At 33.6% G+C, this 26,829-nt stretch overlaps 1 protein-coding gene across 2 annotated transcripts; it reads left to right on the top strand.

Moving 5' to 3' along the window:
• On the top strand, window positions 1-26,829 carry Oga (O-GlcNAcase). 2 transcript variants are annotated; one of them, XM_088228490.1, is made up of 21 exons: window positions 1-266; window positions 448-499; window positions 3,584-3,812; window positions 5,084-5,188; window positions 6,271-6,439; window positions 7,066-7,194; window positions 8,081-8,224; window positions 10,757-10,865; window positions 11,275-11,360; window positions 12,604-12,740; window positions 14,330-14,855; window positions 15,940-16,115; window positions 16,697-16,764; window positions 17,761-17,947; window positions 18,846-19,020; window positions 19,596-19,646; window positions 20,764-20,960; window positions 21,252-21,325; window positions 22,698-22,890; window positions 25,063-25,222; window positions 26,292-26,829. In XM_088228490.1, exons 1-21 carry the CDS (start codon window positions 197-199, stop codon window positions 26,420-26,422), a joined length of 3,168 nt encoding a protein of 1,055 aa, XP_088084616.1. In that variant the 5' UTR covers window positions 1-196; the 3' UTR covers window positions 26,423-26,829. The 2 variants fall into 2 exon arrangements, with proteins under 2 accessions (XP_088084616.1, XP_088084615.1); XM_088228489.1 differs by having other exon boundaries at window positions 12,595-12,740.

Raw genomic sequence — 26,829 nt, 5'->3', positions numbered from 1 at the left:
GACATTTCACATTCACAAGTTTATGCACTTGCAAAAGTCTCTAGTGCAGTAATATCCGGATATGCCGTATTATTGTTTTGTTTTACAATAAATCAACAAATACAGTCACATTCATCGTGAAACAGTTGGAAGTTGAAACGTTTCACTACGCACAACTGAGTTAACCAAACTATTTGACATTTGGCGTGTATCGACCATGGCAGTGGATTCAGCCGATACTCTCTCCACAGTAAAAAGCGGTAATTTTATTTGCGGAGTCGTAGAAGGTATGTATTTATTCCCATTTACTTACGTATATTTAATACACTTTACTCGCTTTTATACGCCCCATTGGGGATGGTATACGCCGTTACTCGATGAATTATTCAAAGAGATTTCTGCATACAAAAAGAACTATCGTTTTGCTTCTAAATATTCGTGCGTTTTCATGATTAAATATATTTTTAGGATTCTACGGAAGGCCATGGACTACAGAACAGAGGAAAGAACTATTTCAAAAGTGAGTTGATTTCTATTACAGCGCCGACGAAATCGGCCTTTTTATTTTATGTATCTAAGGTTTTTTCTTACAAATTATTTAACCAATAAACATAATTAATGTAGGCGTATACATGTAACCTTGCCGAAACAACGCCAGTCTCATGACGCTGCAGGAATGACGAGAAAGCAGTAACGTGAAAGAGACATAAAATAGTTAAAAGTCACTTTAGCTGCCACAGTATAAATTCCATGTTCAAACTGAAACAGGATGCTCGACTTCGAGACCATAGTCTCAGGCTGAAGAAAACCAGTACATAAATAGTAAATATGGTTGTTGATAGTTGGAAAAAGCTACCACAAGAGCTGCTCTTGATGACTTCAAAAATTGGCTAGATTTGTTTTGAATAAATGAAAATCCACCGACAACCGACTTTCGTTTCAGCTTTAAGCTGTTTGCTTAAAACTTAAAGGGCCTTACTTATAGATCTGATATCAAATTATAGCTAGGCATAGTGGTAGAATACGGATGGCATAGTAAAAAATATTTATTATGAACCTCGCATAAAGTTATACTCTGTATAGAGCTGGGATAGCGACCATACAAACTTATGCCTGGATCCAAAATCATATAACGCTGTAATAATCCTGCAATCTGTCATGTGTCATATTTTTCAGTTGTAAGGTGTATTGTATTTATCTTGAATTTGAAAAAATTATAAAAAACATGTTATGTTTCCAGAGATTTAAAAGTATTTATGCATAAAAGATTTATTATTTATTTATTTATTCATATTTTTTGCTTACAAACTATAATTAATAGTAAAAATAATGTGACCTCACTGGGGTTTCCCGTGCCGAGGACACTTAACAATATACTTTTTTTAAATTACATTTGAGAATAAACAAAGAAGACTAACTTAAAAAAACGAAGATAATTAAGAAATATTCAGACAGTTTTAAAAACAAGGTATTTATGTACATCTATATTATTTATATTACAAAACACACAATGAAAATAATTAAAACCTAACATAAGCTATACACTTGTGGAGCAGTTGATTCAATATTGGTATGGGCGAATGAGACAATCCATTTTACTTCTACCTAGCTCCACTATCCATTTTTTTATATATACATCTAATCGTGTAAACATTTATTAATGGCATATTTCGGTATGTAATAATAATTTTTATGACCAATGTTAATTTGTGAGTGATGTAATATCTGAGAACTGTCTTTTTTTAATTGTTCACATTAAATATTCTCTTTTTTAAAAGTCTCATGATGCCCAGAAAATATTGTTTATTTACGGATTGTTTTTTAGAAAAAATTTCGTGTGTAAAACACCACAGTATTAAAATAATGCATCAGTAAATAAATATCATTATCAATTTTGATCGATTTGGATTTCATTAGTTACGTTTTACATTTGTTTATTATTGTAACAAATAACGTATTTGTAACTAGAGATATATTCATATATTATATTTTTTGTTCATGTTTACCTTCTTAAACCAATACAATACAATAGATGTGCAACGTAGATGTAACACACAGCTTGTTCATAAATGTACACAAAAAAATATGACATGGTCAGAAAATAAACTATGGAAGAAGCTTAGTATAATATAAGTAAACTTTTTCTTATACCGGATATAAATAGTTATACCGGAAACAGTTATTCCAATATGTATGCTAGGTTCGAAGCTTTTAAAAAGTTTTGTAATCATTTCGGCGAATCGATCATGTCCAATCAAGTTAATCCCAATCAGTGAAGAATTCACTTCCATCTTTTCTTAATCCAATGAAGTACATATTATGTACTTCTAGATTACTTTCTTTCAGCACAAAGATGCTAAGGCTACCAGATTACAAAGAGCTCCTTTGGGCAGCTTTTCTCGTTTGACAACAAGCAAATTTTCCGTGTATGTGGGCACCGCCAAGGAGACTTATGTCCTCAGATGCGGTGTGCGGTATGTGGTGAGCAAGCTGTTTATGCTAGGTATAAGGAAAGTAATAAAGTTAGGCCCAAATAATAATTCAGGGAGCTTCCTTATAGGCGATTTGGTGAGCGGTGAGGTGAATGTAGCACAAAGAAAACATGAAAGAGCCTTGCTAACTGCAAAACTCTCCGGATAAAAAACACCGAGTGTACGAGACGAGTTTCCGCCTCGTATAAAGAATTGTGCCACTGTAAAATCTCGGCAAGGCGCTGGTATTCTACTGCGAGCTGCGATAGGTATCAGTAGCCCGTAGGTATGAATATTTATTCAAAATACTGTCGGCTGACAGTGGCGGCTAGCAGGTTGTAAATCCGCTTCTAGATTCGGCTGAGTCACAAGAAAGATGCAGTGAAGATCTGAAGACGAAGTAATCGGGCAGAGTAGAATTAAAAGAGAGTGTTTACTGTTTTCGATCGATGCTTTATTTCTCACATGTGCACATATTTATTCAAGGTTACAAAATCAGACCCTACGGTTAACTTAGGTATGGGAATGGTGCCGGCCCCCCACTCTTGCCAAGTATTCTCCCGAGCGGTCAACGTATAAGCCCCGACCCCCTCCCCGTTCCTCCATTGCACAATTGAGCGCCGAATAGAGTGGACGTGAAAGGGCCGCTAGCTTGACACGCTCCGATCAATTCGTCCTTAGCAGCCGGTTAGACACGGAATTAGCCTCGCATACTCATACATACTAGGTTACATATTAAATACAACTAAAATAATGATTGAAACATTCATACTAACATACAATAATAAAAGAAAGGACTATGACGTCAGCTACACCGAGATTGTAGAAAGTCGGAAGTAGCGGCCGTTGTTGAAAGCATAAATGGTCATTTGCGGGACATGTTGCCAGACTGTAAGACCAAAGAAGGACTGAAAGGGTAGACAAGTGGAGACCTCGCAAAGACAAAAGAAGTAGAGAGAGGCCCCCCACACAATGACCATATGATATTAAGAGAACAGCTGGTGACTGGATGCAGAAAGCGTAAGACGGTAATGTATGGAGGGACATGGGGGAGACTTATGTCTAGCAGTGAACAGAAATGGCTGTATGATGATGAAATATGTATATGCTCATATGTCTATAACTCTTTCTAGAATGAAACGATGGGGAATGGACTCGTACGTATACGCTCCTAAGGATGATTACAAGCACAGGGCGTACTGGCGCGAACTGTACACAGTTGAAGAGGCAGAGCACCTCACAGGACTTATCAGCGCAGCACGGGCTCAGGGAGTTGCCTTCTACTACGCCCTGTCACCCGGGCTTGATATCACCTACAGCAATCAGAAGGAGGTGGCAACCCTGAAGAGGAAGCTTGAACAGGTTCAGATATGGAATTTCAGTAAAAAAAATTATAGCAACAAGAAAAAAATGTGAATGGGTCAAAAAATAATAAAAAATGGTATCAATTTATTGTGTATGCAGATAATTAGTAGAATTCCATCTTAAAATTAGGTAAGGCATCCAAAATAAAATACTTTTATTGAATTTAATTCTCCTTTTTTTTTTTTTTAATACAAGAGTGTCCTAACAAGACGAAATGCGTCACATTATACACTCTTGTATATTGAAAAAATAAAAGTATTTTATTTTGGATGCCTTACCAAATTTCATTTATCAGTGTTTTGAAAAATCTTCAAAATAAGACGACCACGCTCATAACGGCATATTAAGTACCATGATTTGGGGGCATAACACCTTATTAAATGGTCTTTAGTTGCATTGCCAAAATGTATATTACAAAGAGAACATAATATGGCATCTATCAGAATAAGCCAGTTGTTATGGAAGGAATTAGCTAAATAATTGGTTTCTGACGTAAACCCACTAACTCTATTATTGTACATTTTCTGTTTAAGCTTGCTCTGAATTAAATTCTTGCAAAAAGATAGAAAATATACTTTGCTTCTTCATATATGGCGACATTATGATTAAACATCAAATGATGTCTAAAACTGTTTATAAAGTTTAAAAAAACGAATACGCTTTAGTTAACTCAACTTAATTAAGTGTTTTGGGTAGTCCTTAAGGTCGTTATAATGTTCTAAATAAAAATCATCATGTTTTATTTCACTTGTTCATATTTATTTGACTTTTAATCATCAGTGTGGCCATATATGAAGCAATGTGTAAATGCATGAAAAAAAATTTAATCCCCAAATTAATCTCAGTTTCATTTCTCCTTCCCCTTTTATTTCGGCTATTGCAGATCACAGTCCTTGTATCCACTTTTCTCTCTCTTAGCTAAGAAGACTCTCCATCTTATTTTTTCACACCGACCATTTTTCATATATTGAATGACAGTTGTAAAAATTTGATTTATTTTATTCCATATTTTTAAATAGAAATCTGTTTTATCAAGTTTTTTTTTTGTTTATAAGAAACGTTAATTTTTTCTCCAATAGATGGTAGTAATAGTATAATTTTATGTTGACAAATTAGAAGGTTATTTTGCATGACAAATTCATTCAGGCGGGTGGCTCCTGCCATAGGAGCTGTAGCGTATATTTATTTCAGACAGGTGGCCCTCGCCAGAGGAGTTCTAAGGGTTAAAAGAATCCCTTTCAAAATGTTTTTTTTCAAATTTATTTTAGGTGTCCCAATTTGGCTGCACAGCATTTGCTCTACTGTTTGATGACATTGAACCAGAAATGAGTGAAGCTGACAAGGAAATATTTCAAAGTTTTGCTCACGCACAGGTAATGTATCTTCATAGTCCTTAATCTCCTATATAACTCTTTGAAACATTTCAACACTTATCAGTTCATTTTTTACCTCTTCGTTCTTACTCTTAATTCCCATTCACAATAAAATTCCTAGAGATGCAACGAATATTCGGCTACTATTCTGCTACTTTTAAAAATATTTTGTATTCAAATACCAAACCATGAAAAAACGAACATATTACTCAAAAATGTGTCTATTTCAATCACAAATTATTAGTTTAATACTTAAAATCTATCAGTGGTCAGTTAAGACAAATGAAAACATTTTTTTCAGTATTTGTTGGTAGCAAACGATTGCGCTTTTCCTCATAAATAATACCTCGAATAATCTTGTTGTTACACAGCAAACACACAGCCAGTTTATTATCTTCACTACACATCTCATAATATTCCCAAATCGGCAATTTTTTATTTTATGGTGCCATGATGTACAATGTACAAATAATGACTAATACTAGGACTAAGGACTGTTAGTAACACAATATGATGTAATGATGGAATCATGATCTACTCTTAAATGAAACGAATACGCCCGCCCTGTCACCCCCGCACGCACCGCAATGAGACAGCTCGTAACCTGTCACATGTGAAATGCACACATCTATTGTCGAACATTCGGCGCTTGGTCCGAGAGCGTGGCCGAGTATTCGATATTTGACCAAATCACTATTCGTGGCATCTCTTAAACTTCCTCCTTCCTTAACTCATATAGTGTACATGTGACTCGACTGTGAAATCGTCTGCCATCCACTATCAAAGATGATTCTTTTACGCACTGTAACAATCGCCATTCTGCCTAATGTTTGCAATTTCTGCACCTTCACAGTTTTCTAAATTTATATATTAAGTTAAAGCGTGTTATCGAGACATCTGTTGATTATTTAGACATCTATCATCTTCGTCTCTGAAGAGATATCGATCTATTTATATACAGTCCTAAGAGGTTCATAAAGATTATTAAATCAATTTAATCTCCAAAGCATAGTTAACATAAATTATTCAATTAATTTAATTTACAAGTTAAAGTTAACTATTTAATTTATATTATTTTCAAGGTATCAGTTACCAATGAAGTGCAACAACATCTGGGAGGAAGCGCCGTTAGGTTTCTGTTATGTCCCACTCAGTACTGCGGCACCCGAGCTATGCCATCTGTATCCAGCTCGGAATACTTAACTACACTCGGAGCTAAACTCTCTAAAGATATAGACATCATGTGGACGGGTAAGTGTATTAACAAAACTGAAACTGACATTTATGGAGATAAGTTAGCCTTGTTGTCTAATGTTTAACCCACTTAAGGTCAAAGACGCAAACTAGCAGGCAGCCAATGCTAGGTATTTTATATATTTACACACCTCCACATCCCGACTTATACTTTTCAATAATTTTACAATTCAAACCGGCATGCATCTAGTTCTAAGTTTGTCTATGAGCTGAATGATAAATGAATGTATTTTAAAAATTATTTTTTAACACCAAGGTGTAAGCAAAACATACTAAATTATTTTGTATAGAGACAGGCGGCTCTAGCGTTTTAAAATTTAATTTATTCATCTCAAAATTTAATTTGATTACACTGAAAATTTAATTACTTTAAAGTGGTTTTAATCCATTTAGAGTATTTTTTATCTGAGATTATGAAAAGATTTTTTTATAAAAGTGTGACGGAAAAGCCATTAGTTCCTGCATTTAACTTTACATAAGATTTCAACCACTGTATACCTTGATATTTACCTAACTATCCATTTAGAATTAACTGTTCAATCATCAGTAATATTGCTTCTGTTAGAATGATGCCAAGTGATGTTTCTAATAGCTGACCCTTAATGTTTTTTTTCTCTTAACAGGACCCAAAGTGGTATCAAAAGTGTTGACTGCAGCGTGCATCGAGGAAATTACACAAGTATTAAGGAGGCCTCCTGTTATTTGGGATAATCTGCATGCTAATGACTACGATCAGAAGAGAATGTTCCTAGGTAAAATCTTTTAAATATATTTTAATCATAGAATTAAAAATAGTCCAGAAAGAGCGTAGCATCATATTTGAATACATTGAACCGTGTTCAAAAATCCCCCCACTTTGCCCCACCTTCGCCGCGTAATGTTGCCAGATGGGAAAAAATAAGGTTAAAAAAAGCAATTTGTTAATTTCTCTAAAATTTTATTTTGCACGCGGAAACATTGATTGAGACAACAGAGTAGATAAGAAAAGGGTCATTTAATAAGAGTAATTGAATTAATGAACTTTGAACTTAAATAAAAAACAAATTTTATTTGACATAAAACGGATAGTTTTATATCATGTTAAGTAATATTTGAATTTTTAAAGATAATGTCGGTCAAATGTCCACCACAGAGTTGTTTAATTCGAGGTCCAATTTTCATTAGATGAGCAAAGTAGGGTAAAAAAAATTACTACCTTGGCAACACTAACGAAATGTCCATTTTGTTTTCTTTTACTATCTGACAGATGGAAAAATAATTAAATTTTTAGGTAATGCATTTGCTACTTACACATCCATTTGCTAATTACACATGAAATGTGATCTCATCCTGTGTCTTAAAGATCCCAGCAGTATTTCTACACTTTAAAACGACGAATTCAAATCGGGAGTTTCGTACTGAGCGACGTCTACAAAGAAACTAATGGGTCAAAATGTAAAACTACTCTATTAAGAGTAGTTTAGTCGCCTTCTGTTTGATGCGCGTATGCGGTTTCCGGACTATTCTTTAATCTATGATTTTAATTTTTTTAAATATGCTGTTTCTCAAAAATATAATTAATAACAGTGGACAGATGATTCAAATATAAAAAAGTGATACAGCCACGATAAAAACAATCATTTTATACCAACCTTATAGGACCCTACACTGGCCGGTCTCCAGAACTGATTCCCTTACTGCGCGGAGTCCTGTCTAACCCTAACTGCGAATATAACGCTAATACTGTGCCCATCCGGACACTCGCGCACTGGGCAAACTGCAGTGTAGATGTCTCATCCAATGGTAAGTTTTATCATTTATTTATTTCAAATGTTTGTACAATATATTATATAGGGCGGTAAAAAGAATAAGTGACTACTGTGCCACTATAGCCGAAATAGAGTTGTATGTACCACTTTTCTCTATTCATATGATCTAACACCCATGGGTATTGTTTGTAAATTTTGGCATTTACATCAAAAACTCTCTTGTAAGTCGTTCATAAAATCAATGGATTTATATCACACAAAATTTAACTCATTTTTACAAACTATATAAGTTTCTGACGTCACTGCGTCCTGTGAACATCTATTTATTTATTTTATTTTATTTATTAGGGCTATTAACAGTAATACATGTAAAAAAAATATAACAAAATATACAGAGAATAAAACCATATCCACAGAAATACATTAAATACTCGTACAATACATGCTAGTGTGTTTGTGTTAGTGTAAGTGTGTGAGAGGGTGGGTGAGTGGGTGTTATAATGGAATGAGGGTGGACATGTGTGTAAATATTATTGCACAAGTGTCAAAAATATATAAAATACTAAGAATTAGAGATAAAATAAGATTTTATTATAGAAACTAAGTATGTAAAAGAAAAAAAAGTTTGTTTTAAAACACGCATTTTAAATGTTAATTTGTGATAATCAAACAGATCAATGAGGGGAAAGTTTAAATTATATTCACGAGCTAAACGTATAATTGGAGAGTTCTGGGCATAGTTCGTTCTGTGAAGGTTCCCTGTAAATTAATTCTTGCCATCAAAGCCCAGGTCTTTAAAGAGCCTGGCTACTGTGTGGAGGGCGAGTATTCTCATACTGCTAAATCTCCCCTTCCAAGGTCTTTAAAGTATCGAACCATTATGTTGGGGGCAAGCGCTTTGACATCTTCAGGTTTAATCAGTGGTCCCTTTTGGCTTCTTTTGTGTAATAAAGCATCACATTCACATAGAATGTGTGTAGGTGTTCCTCATCTGCACTGCTGAACCTGCATCTAGAACTTTCAGAAAAGTTCATTCCATCTGCGGTGCCTTAGTGATAACCCTCACTTGGTTTCGGCTAAGTTTCATTAGGTCAAATGCAAATCTTTGCGAGTACCCCTTTAGTAGTTCCTTCACATCATTCTGACCAGGTGCTTTTCGCCAAAACGTAATGCTCTGCTTCCGGGCCCACTACCTGATTTCATTACGAGGAGCACATTTTGGCAACCCGTAGGGCTCTGGACCTATTAGGCCTTTCCAACTACCACCCTTCCAATTCATCAGTTGCCTCATTTTACTAAAAAATACTTCCTTAATTGACTCTATTGCAAAATTAACTCTTTCTTTTTTTTTCCTGCATAGTCGGGAAAACAGGCATATAGCCCACAAGTTCCCAATACAGAAGACAAAGTATTTATACATAGTAAAGCAACATAATAACGTTGGCAACAAACACAAATTAACCTTTAATTACCGTTAACAACTTCTTTTTTAATAACTGTCTAGATTCCTCAAATATATGACAGTGACTAGTGACTACCCAAAATCTACCCTTCGGATATTTTTATCTGTTATGTTATCCATAGTGTTGAAGTGCTTTATCCGTTTATTTTTTATTATTTACTTTTTAGCACGAACACTTTACAAATTTACTATTATGCTCAATGTTTGTTTTTGTAAATTTATTGATAATTTTAAGTTGCCAGAATTTCACTCGTCCATGCACTTTGTAACTGCAAGACGATTAGTAATCTAGCTTCAATAGGTAAATGTTATCAACTATCAAATATCCAAATTTAGTAAATGAGGTCTAGAATTCCAACCGTCCATGCGCTAAGTAGCTGCAAGACTTGTTGTAATCTAACTTCTATTTTTATAAATTTGTTGTTTATTTTTTTTTTTAATATCACTAAATCTCTGAACTTTATTGTCAAATAAAAAATAAAAAATGTATATAGGGGCTAGATTTATTATTGTCTATGCGCTCTGTAGCTGCAAGACGTGCTGTAATCTAGCTCCTGTATATCATAATTGGAGACGAGGAACAAGAATCCCAACCGTCCATGTGTTCTGTAGCTGCAAGACGTGGTGGGATATTTATTTATTGTACAGTGCCCTTGAGGTGATTTTCACAAAAACGGCGCTGTATAAATTATCCAAATATATATATATATATATATCCAGCCCTCCAACTTGGAATAAATTATTAAACGTTCGTTGAATTCTTGGTAGGGGTGGGTGGTAACCAATATTTGATTTGAAGATTAGCAAAAAAAAATGGTTGGTGATGTTGTGTTGTATAGTTAAGTTTGGTGCGTCTACGTATGAATGTATTATTTTATGTAGGTAAAGTATGTCTGATAATTTTATGGCGCATCGGGTCATTTAGCCTCTTCACCATCGACGTGTACATTTGCACGATAAATTTAATATCAAAATTATAATTTGTATAAAACTAATATAACTATCAAGTGGTAAGTTAGAAATTTTCTTTTGAATACCTATTAACAAAATTTTAGTAGAAATTGTTTATTTTTCCACAGCTCATTTTAATTTTCCTATTTTTAGTCGACAGTGTTGCCGCCGATATAAAATTAGAAAAAGAAGGAGGGGGAGTAGACGATGATGGACCTGTAACTGTCAATAAGAATGTTTACCATCATCGACAGGCTCTTAGGTAAGGAATAAAAACAATCTAGATTCATTTTTGTTTTTGATGTCAAGAATCATAATATGTTAATTTCATTTCAATAACCATAAAAATAAATATATGGCTATATATTAGTATTGGTGTAACTATCGCCGCCTAATAGTTAAATCACCCACTCAAATGGACAGCTAAACTGTTTATTAAATGTTGGCATTTAATCGAATGGCTTATTGACGCTTAGCCCAAATGATGAAAGCAATGTTTAACGAAAGGACTGATCGTTGCTTAGCCTCTTTAATTTGAATACAACAATAACAATTGTTTTATTTTGTTATGTAAAGTTAGCTTAGGTTGGGTTAAGTTTAATAATGAAGTAAAATAGAAGTCCCACATATATATATTTTTGATGAGCTAATTGAATCCATTTTTTTTATAGAAATGCTATCACAGAATGGCTTCCCGAATTCTCAATACCGAAGAGTGCCTCTGGCCCCATCGTAAAACCACAGCCTATTGTAAACAGTAAGTTTATTTTCCAATTTTCTTATCATACATAACATTATGAGTCCATTGCAGGTGAAGCCAATAAACTGACATTTTAGAAAAAAAAATATTTAAATGCTTTTAGACATTCAAGATATCCTAAACTTTTGTAGCAGTAAAGTGATCTAAATAGATTGACACTGTAATAGTACTTTTTTAATAAACTTAAAATACGCATATGACTATTCCGCCCTTCTAAGCTAAAGGCATCTAGCTAAAATTAAAAAATGTGTTTTTTAATGCCATCTGATAAATAATTTTAATATTTCTTATTGTAAAAAAAGCCTTTTAGGCATATACGAGTATGTATACATTAAATAAAGTTACTCAGAATAACATAGACAGATTTATGTAAAAACGTCTTAAACTAATAAAATAAGTACACAAGGGCATTATAAATGTTTATCTCAGGGTACCAATAAGAACTCCATCTACAAATATCTTTAAAGTCTTTGATTAGCCTGAGATATACCTAATATATGCTAAAATTATTCTGGTAGACAGATTTGGAGATGGACATCGTCATCCCCTGCTCAGGAACATGACTGATCCATGTGAAATGTTAACTCAGTCGACGATTTTTGAGCACCAAATCTTTGTTTCCCTTGACGTGTTGTTCATCAGTTGATGTTAATGGCCGCCCAGGGCGATTTTTGTCTTCAGAGTTTTCTCTCTGCCGTCTTTGTATTGTTTATACCACTTGTAAACATTTTTTCTGTGACATAACCTGGTCACCGAAGGCCTTCTGCAACATTCTTAAGTTTCTACAGCAGAAGTTTCATTCCGCAAACAAAATTGAATGAAACTTCTTTGTTCAAGAAAATCAGACATTGTAAAAATCTCTAAATTAACTTTTTGCTGTTCACAAAACACGCGCATGACTACTGAACAAATGCAGATATTGAATTGAAATTTGACACAGGTGTCAGTGATAGTACAACCAACCTAAAAAAAATAAGATTTGCCAGAATTGAAGAGCCCGCGTATTTAAATTTAAAAAATCACCTGATTTTTTTATCAAAATTTGTACAGTCCTCCTTAGAACAGGTTTCATTAGTGAGAAGGACTCTTAAATTTTTTCTTCATTAAAGGGAATATTGATAATCTACAAAGTTTTAATTTAGAATAGGTAAAGTCTCTATTCTCACTAGTCAGGCGTAGCACCCGGTTATATGTATCTATTATTGATGTGTGCGGATATAATAACGCCCAGTGGCCCCAGTTCCGATCCTGCCCATCATCCCGATGGTCAACACGTGCATGTCCCTGACTGCTCCGACCACCACCAGCACGCAGACCTCGGCGGTGCCCACCCTCAACACCACACACCTGCAGGCCCTCGCCGACGTCTGCACCACGGTAACTACTCATTTATCATATTATATAACACGCTGTTTGAAAAAAAATTCACGGGGTTTGTGTATACACTCGAACTTGTTAACCAAGTTCAGCTGTATTTAAAAAAATATTTACTTATTCCTCAATATTAATGCACCAAAACCTTTTTACGCTTTTTACGCAGTTTTAAAACAACACGGTACAAAAAAAAAATATTTGAACATTAATTTAATAATGCTTAATAGTAATACGAGCAGAAAACAGCCAGCCATGGAAAAGTTAAACTGCGATAAAATAAATAGCACTTTTGTGAATAGAGTGAAAAATCAAATCTATGCAACAGTTGGAATATTTTATTTTTTTTTTACTTTAATAAATTATAAATAATTAGATCATTTGTTCTTTGACTGTCCCCTCTACAACAAAAGCGAATTCCTTCAAAATATTTGTGAAGAATACAACATGTTCCCTCTTAACGTAAAAATTTTAATTGCCCGGAATGATTTGGATACTTATTTACTTCTGACTAATTTCTAAAGGATAAATAATAAAAATATTTGAATTTTCTAAATGTTTTTTTTATTTAATTTGCCAAATCTAAATAATAAGACTAATTGAATGTCCCTCTTAACTTTTAGCTCATAATTTCATGTGATGTTTACGTCTAATTTAGATGGTAATAATATTATTATTTTTAATAGAAAATAAAATATTTGCATTCTTAAGATTTACCTAAATATTTCATTTTGGTGGCCATTTTCAACGAGTTGTAAATTACTCACTATTAGAAAATGGGAATCGAGCTGGGGTAGAGTGGGATTCGAACCACGTACATTTGATTCGTGAGTCCGAGACGCTAGTCACAGGACCACAACCCGATTTTACTGTTACATAACTCTTTATTACTGATTTTAAACATCTTACATTATATATATTTTTTCCGGGTAGGTTCTTTTTTGTCGTTTCATCAAAGCGTATATTTAACTTTCTTATTCTTGTTTTTAAGAGCCAAAATCACTTGCAGACAATTGGGAGGCGTAAATATATATTTTTTTTTTAATATGAAGATGATACATACGTGCATACATGACCTGGCTGACCATACAACCTAAGATGTGAATTTTGCAGAAAACAGCCAGCCCTAGTAAAACTCTGATGTATCTTGTGTCATTATGTATCAAACATGTTATTTTATATTTATATTAGGATACTTAATTGTAAAGAATCACTTAATTTATTTGGTATAATTTAGTAATAAATTTTATCCTATTTTATTTTACCAGTGTTTACTAAATATCAAATCTAAACATATGGAGCTGATAATTCAAGTATTTTTGTCATGTTGTTCTTATAAAGATGGGGGATGTGAAGTGAGATGGATACAATGTTTAAAACTAGAGAGGAGTGGACAAAAGGAAATTTTGTTTATTTGGTTATTTTTTTCTTATTGTGAATTGAAAATAAAATAGGATAAGATTTATTAAAGAATTATATCTTGATGAAGAAGCTTGTTAGCTTTGAAACCGGTCAGTAGAAAAAGTACAAAATAAGTGGTTAAAACGAACTTGTTTTATGTGTATTTCTTTCAATAATTCTTCAAAATATTTCAGGTGTCGGCAGCTGAAAATTTCAACCCAGCCCCGAATCCCATAATGAATTCTCTAGTCTCCTCGAGTAAAGTCATCACCAATGATCAGATCCCCAACCCGATTCCGCAACTTGTCACCTCTAACATGACGATGCCCTCCGAGATACTGGTCTCATCCATTCCCGTGCCCATAATGGGAATGAAATCGTACCAAAACGACACCAAAATACCAGAAGCAGATATGCTGGAAATCCAGAACGACCAGGGATCAGAGAACGCGAGTGTCTCTGTGATGCCGAACATCACTGTAATGTCTAATACCCAGAATCAGATGTGCACCGTTTCTGACTGTCTCGAGTTGAGGGTCTCTCACATGGAGGAGAAGACTAAGCTTCCCCTGGTTCTGAAAGGTGCGAATTCGGCCTCAGTTGATGATATCAAATGTGATTTAGTACACGATGAAGACAGTACAGCGGACATCATTGTGGACGATTGTGATAATAAGTCAGACCATAAGGACATGCAAAACGGAGCTATGAGCATAGGAGGTATGTGTTTTTTTAAACTACAGTCGAACTTGGTTATTACGAGGAAGATGTGACGGTCTGAATTTGCTCGTTATAAGCATAACTCGAAATAACAATTAAAGGTTTTTTTATTTAATCCAATCGCCATTGCATATTGTCACTAAGTAAACAAATAAATATACGTATAGTTCATTCAGGTAATTGAAAAATGAAAACTATTGAGAAAAATTATAATAAATGCTACAGACATACGACTTTCTAAATTTAAAATACAGATAAAAAAAACATTCTTATTTTTCCTCAATATTTATCCTGTGGATAAGAAGATTTTTTAAACACTTCAAGATTTTTCGCGCCACATTCAATTTCTTAAATAATTGTCACTTTTTGACGAATTGAGAGACGCTTCCTCTCGACATGTTTATAATTCAAGGGTTAGTTTTAACCTGATCTGGCATCACCCACTCGTATTGTTTATTATGCATTGACCATAAAACATTTTAAGAAACTGAAAAGTGTTGTAAAAACCCCCGAAATAAGGATGTCATTCGGAAACAAAAAAAGTTGTAATTTGTAAGGTGGTGTCGAGCCGGCATTTACTGGGTTCCCAAAGCTTAAATTTTTTACACGCAATTTCAACCATGTGTGCGATATTTTTTCAATGTTACCGGTGAAAACACCAATTAGGTACTTAGACACTTACAAAGTGTCATATACGTCATCCGATCCCGATGCCCAGCCGCATCGGTCCTAAGTTAGCTGCCTGTTTAGATATCTCTATCAGCCGCAAAGTAGTTGGCAGCCGATAGAGATGCATGAAGGCTCTTTGTAGATACCATATGCTCCAACTAGGAAGCAGACATGGAATGATGATGATTGTTTTAAATTTTTCATATACACTGCTAAATTTTTCTGTTTGTTTTGAATTTCTCACTTTTATTTTAAAAAATTCATTTACTATTAACAATTATTGTCAACTTTTTAAATGCTGAATATTCACATGAGTTTGTTTTGAAAATTTAGCATGTATTTGTTTTGACATTTCACTTGCATATTTTTTTATTTATCTTAGTTTTGAATTTTCCGCATTTCTGTGTTTTTCCAGAATCTCCCTGCACGATGAGCCCTCTCCTCACTGCGGAATCGGATATGGAGTGTACTCCAGATAACGAGGTAGCTTGCTCTATAGGAGCCCTGAAGTCTACCAGACCAGAGGACATCCCTTCCGGCTCAAATAGTCCTTCCAACAATATTGATGTTGTAATGACTGACACTAATGAGGTATGTTCTCATCTTCTAGGATAGTTTTTATTACTAACTGAAAATGGCTTTAAGATATAGATATTTGTATGAAACATTTATTTTAATTTTACAAAATAACATTGTTAATTGAATCGGCATTTACTTCATAACACTTCATTATAAATTATTATGAAAATAAAACTTTGTTATTAGTGTTACACAATTTTTATTCTTCGTATAAGTTTCGGGAGAGCACTCCTCCCATCGACGGGTGCGCATTATTTATGAGAAATAATGCGCTACCGCTATAGAGCTGCCCATACGGACAAAAATCATTCTAGAATTATCAATCACGAAGTTAGCTATAGTTCACAGCAAAACAATGGGCCGGAGGTACTCGAGAATTGCAAACGCAGCAACGAAACCAACCGTTATGTCTGTTGTCAAACCAAAAATTTGTAACGTTTTTGTTCTATACAATAAAGTGAAACGGCATCTACAGCTGTAGAACAATATTACTCTGAGGTTTTTCCTATTACATAAGGCAAAATACTGAATTTTTCCATATTCACTTTTTTTATCCAAAAAATGCTTAATTGATTTTTTAAATAAATTTTCAGAATGGATCCATGCAAGTTGAGCAGGGAAGCAACGAAATATTCATGGAGAACAGTGACACAAATGATAGGTAATTTATAAAACATCATTTTTATGTTAAATAAAAAAAAACTGCACCTGGGTGTAGTGGAGAATGCAGTTTTGTGTGTGACAGAACCACGGATGAGTGTTTTTGACCTGATGGCAAGAGACCCAATCTAGGCTCCCTGTTAACAAACGTTTTTGGCAATGAGTGTGTACCCGTTTTTCGCACCGGACCGTTGTCCATTGGACAGTGTTGTATGGGCTAATATGATGGCTTATTCACGCACCAGCTGTCTGTTGGCCTTTTTTGCACCAGATGCGCCGGGTACCGGCCCGTTGCCTGCGATCCTATAGGAGTGTGCTGATGACGACGGACGTGTAAACGTTTTCCTTGTGCTATGCTCGTAAATCAATCTTGCTGCCCTTCCTCCCCAGTTTCTCACTTCATATCTGCGCTGATGCAGTCCATCCATCGCATTTTGGGCCTTCCTGGTCCACGTATTAATAGCATAAAAAATATTTTTTAATTTGTTATTTTTAATTCCCGCAAAAACAGTTCATTGCATTGGCCACGTTCCTAATACGTCACGATTCGGTTAAATTTTGATCTTTGTTTGTGACAGTTTGAATTTAAACAGAACGTCGTCACGAATTTTTACGCCACAATTATCAAGGTCAAACATGTTGTGCTTTCGTTCAATGGTTTTTTTAAAACTATTCCATTATAAAAATTATTAATGAAAAAAAATTTCCACAATACCCGTATTGATTTTGAAAGTAACGTTGTTAATTTTTCTAAATCCATTTCACATATTTTTATCTGTACTCCTAGTATGTGATATTTCCCTCTTGTCTCTGAAGAGTAAGACTGATCACCTTACCTTCCCCCTAAAAGATGACTGAGATACTTTGCATTTGATTTAACAATGCAGTGCCCTATGCGCCATCGGATGCGGATAAGGATTTGATACTATTTAATAATTGAATTTTTTCCATCCCTGTTAATATGTTTCTAATACCCGGTACAATTAATATTTTTCAGTGAGTCTGGTGACGTGTTGAACGCTGATGACCTGATGCTCCTGTGCGAGTTGTTCTACCTTCCCTTCGAACACGGCAGCCAAGGCCTGAAGTTGCTACAGGAGTTCAACTGGCTGAAGTCCAACGCCCCTGTGCTGTTGACTTCTGCAGCCAAAGATGTTAAAAACGGTAGCATTAACAAGTCTGAGGTCAGTATGATATTAATACATGGCAGCTTCCATTGGTAATTTCCCTGAGTAACAAATCCCACAATGACCACTTTAGAGAATCCGGGCTAAGTCTTCAGCCTTTCTCACCCACATGATAAAGGTTTCGGCTCTTTTACTTCACAAAAGTCAACGGATGGAATAGTTGAGGAAATGTGGATGTTTAAACATAGGCAGAATGGTGAATGTTACACAGTGTGCGAAGTGGTCTCTTAAATCCAGCTAATGATGGGTCATAAGCCCTGTAAATGCCTATACTACCGTATTCCCTTCTCAATAATGTTTTCCCTCTCTGTTGCAACAAATTAAACATGATAAAAATTTCAGCTATTTTACTTCACTAAAGTCCACAGATGGAATAGTTGAGGAAATGTGGATGTTTAAACATAGGCAGAATGGTGAATGTTACACAGTATGCAAAGTGGCTACTTAAACCAGCCAATGGCAGGTCATAAGCCCATATTGTCTTCCAGACTTCCATATTATCTTCCCAAAAATATTTTTTTTTGTTTTTATGCAACAAATTAAACATGATAAAGGTTTCGATTCTTACTTCACAAAAGTCAACGGGTGGAATAGTTGAGGAAATGTGGATTTTCAAACATAGGTAGAATGGTGAATGTTACACAGTGTGCGAAGTGGCCATTTAAATCCAGCCCATGACGGGTCATAAGCCCTGTAAATGCCTAGACTTCCGCATTCCCTTCTCAAAAATGTTTTCCGTCTCTGTTGCATCAAATTAAAACCATCGATTATATAGGACTAACAGAAAATGGCCCTAAAATTGAAATTTATCTATAAATCACAAAAATGCAAATACGTATTTCTCATTCACAGAAAATTTATTCTAATTTTCCAATTTAAAATATAATATTTTTAGTCTCAGGAATGGCATTTCCACGCCCGCCACTTCTCTACTCTGTGTGGGAAGGTGTCTCGCCTCTCCTGTCGCTTGGGTCAGTGCGCTAACAAGGAGCTGGCACACGACCTTTGTGGATACGTTTGGGACATCAGAGTCATCGTAGAACTGCTCAACTCCTATGTCAAATGGCTAGGTAACATTAATTTTCATTTATCTATTTCCCTTTCAAAGTCACAAAGTACAGTCAACAAACAATTATTACAGTTTTTTTTTTTTGTCCTTGCTTTAATTTTCTTTATTTGTATTTTATTCAATTGTGCCCGTATGTGTAATAAAGATTTGTGTTTGCCTAAATATAAATCGTACTAAATTCATTATTATGTTAGAATATATTCAATCACCAACAAATTCACGTTCTCTCACTCACTTGTGTTAGAATAATCTGGTTTAAAACAAAAGCAGATGTTTATAACATATTTTAAAAATATATTCACACCATCTTTTTTAAAAGCCTTTTAAAAATGTCGCCTTTCTGGTCACCCATTAATGAATAATCGAGTGTTCAAAGAATATGGATACAAATATTATTGCCGAAAGAGGCTCATCGACTGTAAACAAATCACTTACTTACACACATGCTCTATTCTCCTCGAGAAAATGCCAAAACCCTTTATTTATTTTTATTTTCATTGTAAATATATGTATACTAAAATCATCTTTGAAAACTAGGATACTAAATAAATTCTCACGACTTTTATATTCTTACAGCTCTTGGAAAATTTCCTCCTAACATCGCAAACTTTACACAAGGTTACACATGTAAGTATTATATAATGTCTTTTGTTTTATTATTTGTCTAAGTTTACAGCCTAAGCCAAATAAAACAGTTGTGTGATAGCAATTTATCATTGTTATTTATACTGTTATTAATTTTTATAACCATTTGTACATAACATAATATACTCTTATTAATAAAATAAATAAAACAACTTTGTTTTTAACCACTAATTTTTATTTTTCACCGACCGGTTTCAAAGCAAACAAGCTTCTTTGTCAGGGTTTACGTAACTAATGCAATTTATCGTTGTTGTTTTATTACAATTTAAACAAAGTTGTTTTATTTATTTTATTAAAATGAATAACCACAAAGTTAGTGCTTCAAACATAAACTTTATACTCTTATTAAGTTTATAAATATGTATGTGCAAGCTTTATATCGTGATTAAAAAACAGCTGTTATTTAGGATTAATTAAGTTTATTCATACTTATCTTTTGTTATGTTTTTTGGTATAAACTTTTGACCAACTCTTCTTTTGACCAGTCTGTTTTTTGGTTGGCTGGAAGATATTGCTTTTAGCAATAGGTCTACCAAAGTACTTATTCTTAAAAAAAAAAACAAAGAAATCACCCTTTGAACTTTAGCCAAATTACACTTTCAACAGAATATGTGCAACTGACTTTTTGTTTCAAATTTTATTGAAAAATTTTACCCTGGTGGCGACTTTAAAAAAAAAATTATAATGGCTATTATGTATCCAATGTAATAAACTAGTCGCTGAGTGATAAACATGTTTGAAATCATTTTTATTCACCGATTATCGGTATATAGCAGATCGTCTACATCGGGCATTGTAGGGTTAAATGTAAAATGACATCAAAATACTTTTAAAAAAATCACAACAAAGATTATTTACTTTAATATATAATCTACCCCAAGTAAGTAAAAGAGCGATGTAGGCCTTTCCAATGACTAATTTGTAGTACATATAATTATATTACAATTACGCATTGTCAAATTAATGTTCAAAAAAAATTTCATTTTAATTTTTGGACTGTGTTATTTCAAAACCGTGTAAAACAGGGTTCCATTGTATGTGCAATAAATTTATAAATAAATACATAATTACCCATCAAATGATATAAATCTCTCCTTAGGGTTTTCCAAGGGTTGGAAAGAGGCTTTTATGTCCGGAGACCAGGAGCCCTGGGTGTTCCAAGGGGGGCTGACCGCGGATCTACAGAGACTTTTGCCCATCAATAAAGGAAATGATCTACTGGCTTATAAGGCACCCGACACCGCCAGCTCAGAACTCTACACTATCCGACCCTACACACCAGAAGACAAGGAACAAGTATGATATAACATTCAGATTAGTTAGCGTAGATTTAAGTCCTGCTGAATTGCATAGCATGAAAATAAATCGTCGCCGCTTAGGCTAAAGTCACTAACCCAAAAAACGCCATTTTGAGAAATCGCAATTCTAAAGTTTGGAGAACTGGGAAAAATATGATTTTTGTGTTTTCAAGAATATTGAAGTATCACCGACGATATGTTGTTTTATAATTACATAATAACTTATATTCAAATATAAGTTACAAATTAAAAATACTATGATTTTATTTACAGTTTATATTATTTTCAGGTTTGTTCCATTTGTCAGAAGGTGTCTAAAAACAGCCCACACAATTCAGATCTACAATCACTACCAGCTGAAAGGTACAAAAATAAATACAGGATTTTTTATTTTCAAAATATATAACATGATATAAATATTGTAAGGACAAATTATTTTTTCGTACATGTGTATTAATTTTTTTACTGCGAGAGTACAAAGAATAAATTTTACATAGACAATTTATTGTGTATATGTATATGTACAAAATATCACAATGGTAACTAAACATTCACAAAATGCATTTCTATATGAGTAAAGAATTTGAAATGGTTGAATGACACAATCCATTTTATTGTAGTTTTTTTTTTAGCAGGACAGTATTATTTTTTTTACAGAGGTAGATGTAAATTTCTAAATTCTAAATATAGTATAAATAATAAATAAATACAATATATATCTCAATGTCCCCTTTCGCGTGACAAGAAATAAGTATTTATTCCATCTGCCATTCTGTAGCACTAACTATGCACAACACTCTTTCCTCTATCGTTCTTGCTCTAACTATAATGTATTTTTTTTCATCTATTGATTTATTTAACACGCCCCTTAATTTATTTAAAAATAAATTAAGACTTATTCATTTTGGCTACGATATGATCCCACTTGCTATTTAATGATGCTCACACTTACACACACCTAAACACTTACTCCCACACAAATACACACAAACACACCTCTACACTTACTCTCTTACAATTAACACGCTCGCAAACACATTTTTCTCATAAGTTCCACTCGTATAGAAACACAACTTTCCTACGCTTTGGAATATTTCATTATTTATTGTTTCAGCATTTACTTGGAAAAACATTTTTAATTTATTTAAAATAAAACACTTTGTAAATTTACCACACAAGAGTTTAATACATTAAAACGCGACTAGTTTCGGGTAGTCAGTATTACCATCCTCAGGTGTATTTACATTTATATTTACACCTGAGGATGGGTAATACTGACTACCCGAAACAAGTCGTGTTTTAATGTATTAAACTCTTGTGTGGTAAATTTACCAAGTGTTTTATTTGAAATAAATGGAATATTTCACTTTCGATTGGACCGTAGTTGACGGTTGGAAGTAAATCTTATTTGACTAACATACTGGTACGCTTTTGGTGCTGACTGTTTTTTTATAAAGGCACAATATCTCCTTATATCACATAATTACTTCAGTTTCACATCTTTTTACTACCAATGTCTTTTGAACTGACAGCTATAACCGTCATTTCCTAAATGAGAGACATGATTTTGACGAGTATAGCCGGCACCGCAAACATGTTAATCAGGAAATATCACGGTTTTTTTTTTACATTTTTAAAGTAATAAAGGTCTTTAAAATACTGTCCAGTAAAAAAAAAAAATTTTGCAATTATTAGTAGCATAAAAAATACTTTTAAATTTGTAATTGTCCTCTAGGTTGGTAGAGCCATTTCTGGCACTTTGCCCAGAGCTATGTATGGTGATTGAAGAAGAGGATAGAATTTTTAATGGTGCCAATAGAAGTCCCTCCAAAGTGTTGGGTTTCGCCTGCTGTGCTCCGGATGTAAAGGTCTTCTTGAAAAGACAAGAGAAAGAATTAGCTGACAGATATCCCCAGACTATCGTTCAGGTAAACTATTATTATTACTAACATCGTTGGGTAATTACTACAACTAGGTATCTTCAAAGTCAGCATTTTTGAGTTAACCACTAGAAGCACATTTTTAAATCCTTCTAATAAACTCCATGTAATATTCAAGTGAATTTTTCATTTGAATACACGCACCCTGTATGGACTGCAAAACTCCCGGCAAGTTTAATTTAATCTAATTGTTTTTATAAGAAAAACATTCGCTACAATCTTAATGACTCCCTAGGGCAGTGTTGGCGAACTTATACTCATTTTTAAATGACCAATGCATTAATTTTTACGAACTTGTTTTTTGTAAATGAATTTATAAATTTATTATAATTTTTTTGTGAATGTTTTATTTATTTATTTAACTTTTTGTACATAATGTTATTTGTACATTGGCGGGCTTATCGCCAAATGGCAATTTCTTCCAACTAACCAATAAAATAAAAGTTTTATTTTTATAATTCAAGTTACAGAACATATTCAGTAGAAAAAAAACATTAAAAAGCTAAAGATATATAAAAATAGAAATAAACGTGTTTGTCTATAAATTATCTTAAATCGAAACTATTACTTAATGGGAAAAAGGAAAAAAGAGGAAAAAGGAAAGGAGAGATTAAGGAAGAGAAAGGAGATGTTTCTTCAGACGTGATTTAAAATTTAAATGTTAATTAAACCTTTAGCATAATTATTATATTTATTTATTTATTCAATTGGCGGACTTATGCAGTCCATTCTAACAATGGTAAATACAATTTCTTATAATAAATACAGGTACTAACAAAATAAAATACAACTAAATAAAATTAAAGCTAGGAAAAAAAAAAAAATACTTCCTCAAGACAAGATCCGGTCTATATTAGTGATTTTTTAAATCTATAAAGACTTACACCAAAAAAGTCCAGATCTTGTCTCAAGTTTACAATATGACACAATCGGGACATTGATGCATGCAAGCCATAGTTTGTGCTGTGTTGATCGAGGAACGGCACATTATTATTTCGCAACCGGCGGATTGGAACATTGAATGACACTTGTTCCAGCAACGATGGTACGAAATATTAACTTTATGGTTTTCTTGTAATATTAATCCTTTAAAATATTTAATTATAAAATTTGATTTTTGAATTGTTTTAAACTTCTACTGAATGTGTTATATAATTTTTAGGCTTAATTTTTGTCTCTAAATCTTGGGTAAAAAAAAAATGTTTTTTAAAAATAATAAAACCAAATATGTTGATATTATAAGTTTCATTTAAGGCAATTTTGCCATATATGTAAGTAAAAAAAAAACATGAAAGAGAGAACAGGCAATCAAAAATATTTAAAAATTAAAGTATATATATCTTATAAGTAAAAGTCGAAAAAGAAACTTATTGAGAATTTTAAAAGTAAGAACAAAAAAAATAATTTAAACCATCGTACCTCCTCCTTTCCAAGTGGCGCCACTGACTTAGTGACCAACGAGCTAGTACTAAAAAAATGATAAACTGGTAGTATTGAAGTCTAGACATTTAGAGGGCTTTTGACCTGTCTTAGGCTGGTTTAAGTAAGTGGCCACTTTACAAACTGTGTAACATGCAGCTTTCTGCATATGTTTAAACAATTCTTCTAATCGTTGATTTTTGTGAAGTTAAAGCAGCCTAAAAGTGTAATTCTTTGACAATATGTAGGTATGTAAATGGGTTTTTACCTGAAGCATAACTACAAGACTATATAAAGTGTATTCTGTTGCGATTTATCTACAATTTTCTATGTGATCTGTTGACTTATAAGACTATAAATATAAAGTTCATTACAAATAATCCTACATTATCACAACCTGTGGATTTTATCTCATCGAGGAAAGAGGAAATATTTTGAATGCTTTAATAAGTTACCTTAAATGCGTCCATGGAATGTAGCTGTGTATTTAAAAATTTCTCAGCCTCTCTTGTGCAAAATCTTTAAAAATTGACCAAGTATAGAAACTTTTCAAAGGAAGATCAATCTGGAACAGACAATCGTGTTGAGTTGTTATTAAAATTTTGATCCAGTAATGTGAATATATTTTTTGTATCCTCTGCTTAATGTTATCAATTGGTTATCAAAAGTTGTAGGTCCCATAGTGATTAAAATAAGCCGATACATACTCTATGTCCACCAATTATTTATTTTTCTCAACAGGAATGGAACAAATACTTCCAAAGTAGCAAGTACTCTGTCCCTGAAATCGTGAGCCGTCACCACCCAGCTGTCATGTCAGTCAGCGTCCTGCCCCACTGTAACGATGATTCAGCCGCCAAGAGACTGATCACCTGCTTACTGGCAGCACTTAGATCTAATGGTAATCTGACTTTGCTAATATTGAACTGTTATCGTATAAAATCCAACTGTTATCGTATAAAAATTATTATCTTTCTTTTTATTTAAAAAAAAAAAAATGCAATGTATAGATGACAAATTTGAAAAAAGGACAGGATTTTACAAATTTCACATCATTTATTTTTATTAAAATGAAAGGGAGATGTGGTGTAGTGCCAATTATTTATTTACACCAGAACCTCTTTTCATTGGGGATACGTTCCACACTGTAGTGTGTAAAAAAAGAATTGAGAGGAAGTTGATTGTAAGCAGAACATCAAACAGCGATGTCGTAATTTACAGGACAGCTGTCTTGCTAAAAGTTTGGGAAGGTGTTTTTTCTTGTGTAGCGGCAAACATTATTGTATCTGAAAATGAGTTGAAATATGATTTGGATCTTCAAAAGTGACAAAATTTTGATTTTGTAAGAAAATCATAAAATGTAGAAATTTTTACTAAACCTTAAAATGCACACTCTGTAGCATCTATAATATTAATACTCAAGAATTGATTGATTGTGTTGGTTCCTTATACTCACGCACAGGAATTTTGTTTGTTAAAATTGCCACGATAATATTGATAACGGCCACAGCTGACTGTTATCTTTTTAATTTTAATCGCTCACTAACCAATATTTTTACGCAGATATGAAATATTTTGAGATTGAGATTATTCTTTATTACATTTAGATTACTCCGAACAACAAAAAAACGACTATTGCCTGCTAGTTATTTTTAAGCATCTCGCTCCCCTCCAAATGATAGTTTTCAGCTTCTTATGGCTCATCTTCCAAATACACGTAATGGTAATGCTAAGTTTGTCCAGTTTCCGACGCAGTATGTCTCAGTTTTAAAAATAAGTTTATCAGTTAGTAAATTAAGATGATCACGGCCGATAGACGACACCGCTCTCTTTAAGTTGACATCTCTAGTCACCGTTGAGATGGCCGTCTCGTTCGGCACCACTTAGCTCAAGTGATACAATTAAAATTATGTTATTTTAAGTATCCTAATTTTGATTTTCACTCAACATTTGTAATAATTTTTTTATAGGTTCTTTGGGCGTTCACGTATGTATAAGTTCCACCGACAACCTCGGTCTCCAGTTCTACGCTAAGATGGGCTTTGTGGAACTCACCCAAGACACCGCCAACAATGTGATTTATCTCGGCCGGAATTGTTAGCATACGGTCACGTCAAAGACGATTTGCTTCATAAAGAAATCGCCCATTTTGAGAGATGCGAAAAACGCCACGAAAAAACTCGTTTTTAATGTCCCGCTACAAAACTTTGCGTTAAAATGCGGAATCTTCAAAATGGTCCCATCCGCAATCGGCTACAGCGCGGAAAATGTGGCGAGAAATAGTAACGACGATAGTAAAGTTGTTAAGTACGATGGGAACGTTCGGTGTTTGAATTTTAGCTGGCTAAAAAACAATCGAGTTTCACCTAGTGAAGAGACTGCATCTACTGACTCTATTTCTAATTCTGTTTCCTCTAGTTTAATAAACGGTGATTCAACTGACATTTTAGACGCCTCCTCTGCTCAAAATGGCGAAAGAGAATGTACTGTGTCTAAGAAAAATAAAAA

This window comes from Micrasema longulum, unplaced genomic scaffold, assembly GCF_059751315.1.
Source record: "Micrasema longulum isolate JH-2025_06_02 unplaced genomic scaffold, ASM5975131v1 h1tg000586l, whole genome shotgun sequence".
In the NCBI taxonomy this organism is placed as follows: domain Eukaryota; kingdom Metazoa; phylum Arthropoda; class Insecta; order Trichoptera; family Brachycentridae; genus Micrasema; species Micrasema longulum.
This window is presented reverse-complemented; position numbering and strand designations above follow the sequence as displayed.